Consider the following 9,258-nt stretch of genomic DNA (forward strand, 5'->3'; position numbering starts at 1 on the left):
GCATGGACACAATATTGCATTCCTTCTTTCTGCCTAAATGCCATTCTCATTCCTGATCTAATCTATTGACAATATGTAAGATAATATATATACATAGTGCCTCATGGGTGGAATTCAAATGATGGCAGTTTTACTATTTATAATACTTTTGCTCTGTTTTATTTTAATATGGTTTTACGTAACTTTCCATACTTACTGCACATGCAACATCTTTTAGATAATTTTTATCTAGGTTATTAACAAAACATTAATGTCCCACTTATGTTTACTTAGAGCCACTTATTCTAAAGGTTTATATAGAGCCACCTATTCTAAAATCCCCACCAGAGTTCATTTCCACCTGTCTTTCTTTAAACTTTTCTTTCCATATTTTTAAGGGGTACAACATGATGCTTTGATATACATATACATTGTGAAACAATGACCATAATTACGATATCCATCATCTCCCATAGTTAACTTTGTGTGTGTGTGTGTGTGTGTGTGTGTATGTGTGTGTGTGGTGAGGACACTTGAGATTCTACTCTCTTAGCAAATTTGAAACATACAATACATTTTTATTAACTATAGTCACCATGCTACATGTTAGGTCTCCAGAACTTATTCATCTTATAACTGAAAGGTTGTACCCTTTGACCAATATCTTGCCTTTTCTCCCACTCCCCAGCCCCTGGTAATCACTATTCTACTCTTTGTTACTCTTTGTTTGGGGTTGACTTTTTTTCCAAGACTCCCCATATAGAATAGATCATGTAGTTATTTATCTTTCTGTGCCTTGCTTGTTATACTTAGTATGATGTCCCGCAGGTTCATCCATGTTGTCACAAATGAGGGGATTTCCTTCTTTTTTAAGGCTGAATAACATTCCATGATGTGTGTACAGATAGACGGATAGATAGATAGAGATATATCACATTTTCTTCAACCATTCATCCATGAATGGACATTTAAGTTGTTTACATATCTTGGCTAGTATGAATCTTGCTGTCTCTCTGGCAGCCATTCCTGTCCTCTCTACCCAAGAAGGGGCTTTATTACACTCTGATGATGTCCTAAGAAAATAATTTAGAAGCAACTGTTCATCTTAGCATGTTCTTCAATAAACTCAATGATGGAACGCTTTGGTTTCTGCCTTTCTTTAGACAGTACAATCTCAGTTGAAATTTTCCAGTTAATTTAACAGTTCCAAATCTCTGCCAGGCTGAAGAGAATCGATTTGTATTGTAGACTGTTGTTGTTGCTGCTGCAGATGTTACTGTTGTGATTTGGTTGTTATTGGGTCTCTATTACACATGAATTGTGCAGGAACAATAAATTTAACTTGAGCTCTGAACTTTCAAAGTGCTTTTTTTTTTTCTTTCAGACTATTGTTTGTGTGCTTCACAGCTGGCTTGCTCAATAAAAAGAGTTGGCCTTTAGGTGTGACTCTTTTAATCACATGGAAATTCATGTAAGTATTTTCAAACAGATTTCATCTTTTGGGACTGGATCTCCTTCTGTCACCCAGGCTAGAGTGCAGTGGCAGAATCCTAGCTCTCTGCAGCCTCAAACTCCTGGGCTTAAGTGATCCTCCTTGCCTCAGCTTCAGGACTAGCCGGGGCTACGGTGCTGAGCCACCACGCATGGCTAATTTCTTTTTCTTTTTTATTAGAAAAGCGAGCGTGTCTCACTATGTCCCCTAGACTCCTCTCCAACTCCTGTCATCAAAGGATGCTCCAGCCTTGGCCACCCTGGTCGCTTGGATTACAGGCGTGAGCCACCACGCCCATCTCTTATTTTTATTTCTAAATCAAAGAGTACTGGAATCTGATTTAAACGAATGGAAATAAACAATAGAGTTAGAATTTCTCAGAACATTGTAAAAATATTTTTTCCAAACTACATTGTTTCAAAACTGACCCTGATTTCCAGATTTAAAAGTTATGAAATAAGACAGTAAAACCAGGGCCAAATAGTCAAATGCCTAATTTTAAATCAGCAATTTTCTTAGCGACTTTTGTTATATCATACTGTTTAGTCCAAAAATACAGGAAGTTCCAGGGATAGTGGGAGGAAACCTAAGCAATTAGTGAACGCGAAGTTCTAAACTTCCTTCAGTTCACTCAGTAAATGGGGATAGGCTCACAGAATGGCTTTGCATTTCTCACTTGGAGACTCTAGTCTTTAGAAAGAACCCTAGAGAAAGCCCTCACCTCCCTGCGTCATTCCTGGAAGTTTCTATCAGGGAACCGGCTCTGGTGTGCCAAATCAAATGGGAGGAGGAAGAGTTTGCGCTCCTAGTAGCGGAACACAAGCGGAATTCCACTCATAACTTGGTCCGGATTTTCTGCTGGTTGCTTGTGAAATCACCTGGTGAATTTGCCAGAATGAATTAATTTTCACTCATTTAACTTTGGCAAAACACCTACTAGTGTGCCAGGCATGATGCTAATCATCAAAGAAAAGGGTTTTTAGTTTTTTTTTTAACTTTTGCCTGAAGCAAAACGCCAGGAACTTCCTACAATCTCCAGCGCTTGAATGAGTTAATCTCCCTCCCTCCCTTTCCGGAGAGAAGAACCTTTGAAGTAAAGATTGAAATTGCTCCAGGCTCCACTAGCGCCCTCTGGGTGCGGAGTCTGGTTAGCGCCCCACAACACCAGCCTGGGGTTTGTAACCGCCACAGGTTTCATAGCGAGGAATTGGTGTCTGTTCTCAAGGTTGAAGGCACACACACACCCAGGGGCATAGTTCGAACCCACGCACTGGCATGGCCGCTTCCTTGAACTTTTTGCGGTCACCATTGCATGAGTGAAAGCCATGAGTTCTCTCCTTAGGAAAAAGCACATCGCAGACACCTCTTTAGAAGCAACGATTTACCAACGATTTCAGGAGATTCCTATGTTAGAAACCTCCGGTCTTGAAAAAGGAAGTCATTTCCGCAGACGTATTTGGTAACTGAGCGCAGATACGCTTCTGCAGCAGCACCAGTGGCAGGGGACCGCGCACCGCTCACCACTAGTGGCCGCGCTGCGGTCTTCACAACTCGGCACCAAAAGATCAGGCGAGGGCTGGAACCTAAACCGCGGGAAAGCCCCAGAGCTGCGGACTCGGTCTCAGCAGTGGGTGTCTGTCTAGGGACTCCAGGGCTCACTGTGCCCGCGATCCGCCATCCTGCCTCCTGCCGGGAGCACAGCTCCCCTTTCTCTCTCTGTGCCTATCGCGCCAGCGTCCTCCCAGGGCGGTTGGTCCAGCCCCCGGAGTCCTGGGCCCCCTTGCGGCGGGCCTGGGAATAACCAGTCTGGGACACTCAGTCCCAGCCCCGAGTTTTTATTGCCTTGCAGAAGTGCCCCCAGCCCCGGGAGTTGAGAGGGAGAATCAATGTAGGGCATCTGGGAAGTTAGCCATTCCTGCTGCCTCCTTGAGCAGGGAGGTCACCAACCCGGAAGGGTAAAGGGATGTAGCACCAGGAAGGTGTACTAGGAAATAGCTGATTCTGGAGACTGAGGTCTGGGGTGTGGACTGGACCCGGGGCTACCTGGAGTTCCCAGGCTAGGGCCATTCACAGCACACCTGAGGGCTAATTTCTGCTCTGTCTCAGGGAACCACAAAGCCTGGGTTTTCGCTTCCCCGCACAGCTCCGAATGCCTCTGCGGCGCTCACCACACTGGCAGCCTCCAGACAGGCTGATGAGGATTGAGCCCTGCACTCTCAGACCCAGACATCCCAGGAATGCCCACATGCTTCTTTCTGCTCTCCCTAGCCACTGCAGGCAGCAAATGCCTTCGTCCCGACCACCCCTTCTGGGCGCTCCTGGAGCTGAACGCTCAGGCAGAGCGGTCCTGAAGCCAGGTTGGGCTGGGTGTCAGTGTGATGGGTGTGCTGGGGCGCGCCTCTTGTTGAGAGTGTGTGCAGGAATGATGTGAGCAGGTTATCATCACGCTGATGTGTGGATGCCACTGCACGAGAGACTCAGAGGCAGGCTTGCCGCACGTTTGAGAGTGAACCCCTAAGGATACCCCCGTGAGCCAGTGTCTGTTTTTTGTGTCTCCCTGCTTGGCGGAGTGGGCACGTTTGGAGACAGTAGTGAGTTTACGCGTTTGCATGACTGAGACTGGAAGTGAGCGTGAGTTTTAGTCCAGGCAGGGACTCCACACCACTGTCAAGCTTGCCTGTCCTTTAGTGGAAGACAGGAGTGCAGGGGCGGGGTTTGGGGCAGAAGCCAATGCTACTTGGACATCTTGACAAACACCAGCCTGAAGCAAAGGGGCAGCTGTGCCAATGATGTGGGCAGGCGGACTGAATGCGAGGGGATGGGTGGCAGAGTGAGGGGCGGGCTGGAAGTCTGGATGGAGGCTTGGGAAGCATCTGTCCCTTGCACCTCACTCCTCAGGCCCAGCTGGGCATTGGCCCCCTCCCCACACTTGTAACAGACCTGAACAGCACCCTGACCGCCCAACCTGAGTGCAAGCAGTCAGGCGAGGTGGGGATTCATATCAATGGAGATTTTTACGGAATCCTGTATGTGGACCAGGAAACTCTTCTAGATCCTTGCCTAGTTGTCGGCCAGGCACTGGGATATTTCTCAAAACCTTTCTTCAAGATGGGACTATGGTCCCTATTGAAAAGATGGATACATTGAGGCTCTGAGAAGTTACTCGCCCATGATCCCAACATCTGGAATTGGGGTAGGTGGAATTGAGCTCAGGGCTAACAAAGTTCTTACTTCCAGCTGCATCTCCTGCCCTGGCCCTCTGTGGGTGATACCAGCTGCCAGCATCAGGCAGCCTGTTTGGACCTGGAATCCACCCTGCAGCACGTTAACCCTTCAAGCCTCACTTGGGCAAGGGTCTGGGGTCAGACCTGGGGGAGCCAGGAGTCCCTACAATCCTGGACCTTGCCCTCCAAGCCCCACAGCTGGGGGTGGAGTGGGGCACAGGATCAAAACCCAGTGGGACTGGAGGTGAAATCTACCATGACATCAAACGGCACTCAAATTCCTGCTCACTTTAAGGGCGTTTCTCCTTGTTCCCCACCATCCCCCACACACACTTCCACCAATGACCTCAATGCAAACACAAGTCGGGCCACCTGACTGAATCCTCAGGTTCTAGAAGCATGGGGGTAATGATGAAATCTGGCTGGGGCACAGGAGCCCTCTCTCATTGGATGCCTGGCGCTCAGGGACCCCTCCCGACCCACAGCAGGGGAATAAGAGCAGCCACTGGCTCTGGGAGGCATCAGAGCCACTGCCCAGACCAAGAGTCCTGCTGCTTCCCCGGGACCCTCGCTGAACCGAAGCATCGCTGCTGCTGTCCCTGCTGCAAGTCTCTGTCCACCAGGTGAGTCCTCAGATTTCTGCTCAGGTGTGTCTTTCTACTTCTCTCTCGCCTCCCCTCCCTCTCTCTCCATTAGTCTCTCTTAGTTTGTCTCCCTGCGACTTTCAGTCTCTCTGTCCACTTCTGTCTCAATCTCTTGCAGTCTCTGTTAGTCAGCGATTCACACCAGGCTTCTGTCCCAGGTAGGAGTGGACAGTCTCCTTCTGTTCTGGGAGCGCCATGCTCCGCTCTTCCTGCGCAGCTTCGGACTTCTCACTCTCTCCTCCTGCACACGCGCTTGGGCCAATCTCCCCACACTGAGGGGTCCCAGGCACCATGCACGGAGCAGAACTCAGGAGTTGCTTTCCGCAGACGGTGCATCCAGGGATCGCGTCTGGAGCCTACGGGTCCCCGGAAAATTGGTTCAGAACCTGGGCCAGTGAGAATGGGTGGCAAATGGGTGCAATGACACAGGGGCAGGCAGCCCTAAACTGCAAGCCCCAGTCACCAGCTCTGGGAGCACAGACAGAAGTCTGAGATCCCAACGTAAGACTCTGTTAAGCTTGGTTCTTGCAGGAGACTGAGTTTCCAGAGGGCAGAGCAGCTGAGCACTAAAATTGCTTCGTCTGTTTCTCAGAGATTCCAATGGGAAAGATATTCCCTCTCTACATATCCCCTTTCTCTCCCCCACCCAGGTGTGTGCAATAGCCCCGAGGAGGACAGCTCTGGGTTTCGTTATGAGAGCAGATGATGTGATAGGGAGATCCCAGAGTGTCCTCCACAGAGACCTGACTGAGGGGTGTGTGTGTTTCTGTGTGTTTGTGTGTGTGTGTGTGTGTGTGTGTGCGCGTCTGTGGGTTTCCAGTGTGTGTATGTGTGTGCGTCTGTAGGGGATCCCGCACCCAGCTGTCCTGCTAGGAACGCTCCTTCAGCTTGGCCAAACTGCATGCTACAGGCCCACCAGACCTCCCAGCAGTCACTTTGCTGATGAGGAAATAAAGATGAAGAGAAATGTAATGACCACTCTAAAGCCACAAACCCAGGGAGATAGGGACAGGGCAGAAACAGGACAAGAGTCCACGTATGTGGTTTCATAGAGCTTGGAACTGGTGCAGGAAGTGACATCATTCTTCCCTTGCAGAGGAGCATGATGGGCTTCCAGAAGTTCTCCCTCATCCTAGCTCTCAGCATCTTGGTCCTGTACCAGGTGGGCAGCCTCCAGGCAGTGCCATTCCGGTAAGACAGCCCGAAGCCAGGAGCACACTTCCCTCCCACTGCTCCTTGGATCAAACAATTGCTTGCATCCTAATTTTGGTGTGTTGTGCCAAACGATTAAAATCCAGGGGCAGGGGCAATTGAGGGGTAGCAGCACGTATGTATGTACATATAAATACACATATATAAATTGTTCTGATCTAAAGGTGTGTAGCACACAATTTATAAACAGTACTAAGGTATACAATATTCTTTACCATAAATTTCATATAGCCCACTTAGTCTTACAAAATGCTTTCATTGCTTTTTACCAAACTTGTATCTGTAGCTGAACTAGTTTATCCAATTCAGCCTTGACTTCAGAAATGAATTGCATCCTAATCTACTAACTAGTTTACCAATAAACTTGGTGTCATTAAATCTAATATGTGATCTGTTAATGTATTTGTCACCCACATACAAATTTATTAAACTGAAATCTTTTTCAGAATTTCATCATTTAATTTTTAATAATGGTTTGTTTCACTTAACACTCAGCTTGCAAGGTTCCTGAAAATTTAAGCATCAACTTTCATGAGCCTGTTATCAACTGGCTCCAGCACACCACTGCTTGGAGACCACACCAGTGCCTGGCTCCTGTTGAGGACACTGACCTCCTGCCCTGTCACTGGGAGTTGGGTTGGTCACCTCCTCAAAGGAGGAGTCAAGGACCAGGAAGCCTGGCTGCATATCCAGGGGAGAGAGTAGGCAGGAGCTCACAGCCTGCATTGGGTTTGCTTCCCTCCCCAGGTCCAACCTGGAGAGCATCCCAGGACTGGATATGCTCAGTAAGAAGCAAGCGCGCCGCCTACTGGCTGCACTGGCGCAGGACTACGTGCAGATGAAGGCTGGTGACCTGGAACAGGAGCCGGAGACAGAGGACTCCAGGTAAAGTTCCCCACGCCACCCAGCACAGGGCCTTCTCTCCTCTTCACACTCAGGAAGGCGTAGCCCAGTCAGGAGAGAACACACTGGCCAGGGTCCAGCAGGCTGTAGTTGTCCACCAGGACCTGGGGCCCAGCCAATCTCGGGTTCCATGGGAGTCAGAGGTCCTGGTACAGCTGGAAGGACTATGATTAGACACATTAAAAAACTCCATTTCTGAAAGCTGTTAGAAAATGAAATGGGGAGATGTGGAATGGCTCACTCCAGGAATTCCCCTTGCAGTACAGGCGAGACCTCCTAGCATCGCATGACTTAAGACTGGTAAGGATGAAGTGGATAGACCTGGTGTATCTCAGATTTTAGAAATTTGGCTCCACCTTGTTTATCTGCAGATGACATTCTTTCACATCTGCGAGGAGCCTTCATCTCACATTTGCAAGGTGAAAGTGAAGCCCTTGCAGGGGGTGGGGATCAAGTAGAGCAGTGTGGGAGGTAGGTCTGGGTCTCGGATTTGCAACATCCATGGAGATGTGCATGTTCTCACCCGGCCAGCGTGGGTACCTTTCCCGGCACCCCCTCCCATGCTCCCTGAGCCTGAGCCTGAGCAGAGACCAGCCTGGCCCCAGCCCTGCCTGGGTAGAGGCATATGTTGCACCTGTATCCACCCCGAAAACCCCTGCTGAGCATGTAGGACTGAACAGCATATGGAATGCCAGAAAAGGTCACCCTTCCCCACCCAGCCCTTCCCCACACTGCCCTTGCCCACCGAACCTCTGAGCTCTCCTGATGGAGGATGTGTGAGCTGCCCCCCAGCCTGCTCCAATCTTCTGAGTGACTGTCCACGGCGCCGCCCCTGGTGCATGGTAATGTCTGGCATGTCTTTTCCCTGCAGCGTGGACAGCGCCAGAACCGGGGGGTGCGGTAATCTGAGTACTTGCCTGCTGGACAATTTCATACAGGACCTCCACAAGTTAAAAAACTCCAACCGAACTGATACTGGCCCTGGATCACCTGGAAAGAAAAGAGATATGGCCAGACACTTGGAGAGAGACCACCGCCCTCATGTCAGCAGGTCCCTGGATGCCGACTAAACCCCTCCCCCTCCTTTCTAATTTCCTTTCTGGCTTCCTTCCTCGAACTTGATGCATGTGGTTCCTCTCTGGTTGCTCTTAGGGCTTTTATCAGTGGCTTTCCTTGTGGCTGAGGATGTCTAAAATTCAGGTGGGAAAAGAAAGAGCAGGACTCACAGGCTGGGAGAGAACCACCCAGAAGAGATCAGAGAGCAAGGGCATCCCTGAGCCCCCCGAGGATATCATAGCAGAGCTTCTTTATCCTACTTCTGAATGTGCTGTTCATTTGGGGAATAAAGCTATTATTCTAAAAAGACCCGAGTGGTGGTGGTCATTGCTCTAGCCCATAATCCAGGCTTCATGGTGTCTAGGACCTGTACTTAGAAGTAGCCTTAACCCTAGGGTAGCAGGACACAGGGTATGGTGGTTGGTCCCTGTGACCGAGCTCAAGCAGCAAGAACAGGGATGCTAACAATCAGGTAAGCACTTCTGGGACTGGATGCTGCAGACTCCACTCTGTTCCTCTTCCAGGTAAGACTGAGGAACTTTTATTTTCCTAAGAGGGAGTATTTTATTTCAAACACTGTTCTTTATCGTTGTAATTGTGATTATTCTAGCACTTGAGTTTGAAAGATAATGACGGTAACCTTTTACAGCATACATTACAATGTTGTGTACCGCTGAATTAAGAGCATAGACTTGAGACTAGCTATATCACTATGGACCAGTCACTTAACTCTCTCTGAGCCTCAGTT

The 9,258-nt window shown here is 49.0% G+C and overlaps 1 protein-coding gene across 1 annotated transcript; it reads left to right on the top strand.

Moving 5' to 3' along the window:
• Nucleotides 1–6,444: 6,444 nt before the first annotated feature.
• On the top strand, nt 6,445–8,524 carry LOC105818233 (calcitonin-like). Its single transcript, XM_012654172.1, has 3 exons — nt 6,445–6,530; nt 7,299–7,436; nt 8,326–8,524. The coding sequence occupies exons 1-3, from the start codon at nt 6,445–6,447 to the stop codon at nt 8,522–8,524; spliced, it is 423 nt and encodes a 140-aa protein (XP_012509626.1).
• The last annotated feature ends 734 nt before the right edge of the window (nt 8,525–9,258 follow it).

Source organism: Propithecus coquereli, unplaced genomic scaffold, assembly GCF_000956105.1.
Source record: "Propithecus coquereli isolate 6110/MARCELLA unplaced genomic scaffold, Pcoq_1.0 Scaffold44, whole genome shotgun sequence".
In the NCBI taxonomy this organism is placed as follows: Eukaryota; Metazoa; Chordata; class Mammalia; order Primates; family Indriidae; genus Propithecus; species Propithecus coquereli.